This window comes from Frankliniella occidentalis, unplaced genomic scaffold, assembly GCF_000697945.3.
Source record: "Frankliniella occidentalis isolate FOCC.00 unplaced genomic scaffold, Focc_3.1 Scaffold5570, whole genome shotgun sequence".
Taxonomy (NCBI): Eukaryota; Metazoa; Arthropoda; class Insecta; order Thysanoptera; family Thripidae; genus Frankliniella; species Frankliniella occidentalis.
The window spans coordinates 1-1097 of NW_026272608.1; the positions used below are offsets into that span (position 1 = coordinate 1).

Here is a 1097-nt window from a genome sequence, read left to right on the forward strand (position 1 = left end):
CGCAATGGTCGCGGTGATAGCGAGCAGCCCCTGCTGCTGGGGCCCCTGCCGGGTCGGCAGGTTGATGAACTTGAGATGGTGGCATCGCGCCCATGTTTACCCCCGGTACTTCGTGGTGCTGCTGGGCACACAGTGCAGGGGGGCGCGGCTGGCGCGGCTCGGGGCCAGGCGAGGCCAGGCGGGGCCGCGCTGACGGGGGCCTTCGCCTCCACTCGGCGCCGTGCGCCGCGTCGTTCTTTCCCATTGTTTTATTTCCCCCTTGCGTCATCGACTCGTCTGCTGGGCCTGTTGTCATCAACCCCTATATTGACGGTGCTCGTCTCTCTCTGTTGCAGCGCGATGACACGTCCCTGCTCGCTCAGTTTTTCTACGCGGACGAGGCGCTCAACATCGTGGCCACGGAGCTGGACAGCTTCGACGGCCGCAAGGACCCGGAGCGCTGCTCGGTGCTGGTGAACCAGCTGCGCCAGTGCCAGGACAAGGTGCTGACGATATGCAGCCGCATCATGGACCAGGTGATCCCGGACGAGCGCGCCGACCGGGACTTTCGCGTCAAGTTCCCCGACGACGTCATGCAGGAGAACCTGGCGGGCCAGCTGTGGTTCGGCGCGGAGGTGGGTGGTCAGAGCAGGAAGTCCAGGACCAGTGCCTGCCATTTTTTGTGCTGATGATAGCCCAGGATCATACGTGTGTGTAACTAAACCTTTGCCTGTGTGTGTGCAGTGTCTGGCGGCTGGATCGAGCATAATGAACCGAGAGACTGAGTCGTCGCTGATGCGACCCCTTGCAAAAGCACTAACCAAGTCATTGGAGAATGTGCGGAATCTCTTGCGCGAGCAGAGTCTGCGGGGTGAATTGCGGAGTGAATTGTTTGCTGCTGAACGGCTGAAGGGAGCTTTAAAGACGTTTGACCGCCTATTTGCGGAGTTTGAGCTTTGCTATGTGAGTGCAATGGTGCCAGTCAAGAGTTTGCAAGAATATGAACTCCAACAGTTGGTTGTTGTTCTTTTCTCTGAAACTTTGCAAAGGTAGGATACTAAACATTTGATTATTTTAATAGTCAGTTCTTTCTTAATAGAAATCTACTCAACTACATA

The 1097-nt window shown here is 57.0% G+C and overlaps 1 protein-coding gene across 1 annotated transcript; it reads left to right on the plus strand.

Annotated features, from left to right (window-relative positions):
- Positions 1-335: 335 nt before the first annotated feature.
- LOC127752251 (lateral signaling target protein 2 homolog) lies at positions 336-1028 on the plus strand (the record flags this gene model as incomplete). The annotated part of the gene is given in 2 exon segments (XM_052277050.1): positions 336-614; positions 724-1028. Coding segments are annotated over 2 exon segments (584 nt in total), but the record flags the coding sequence as incomplete, so codon positions are not given.
- Positions 1029-1097: the final 69 nt, after the last annotated feature.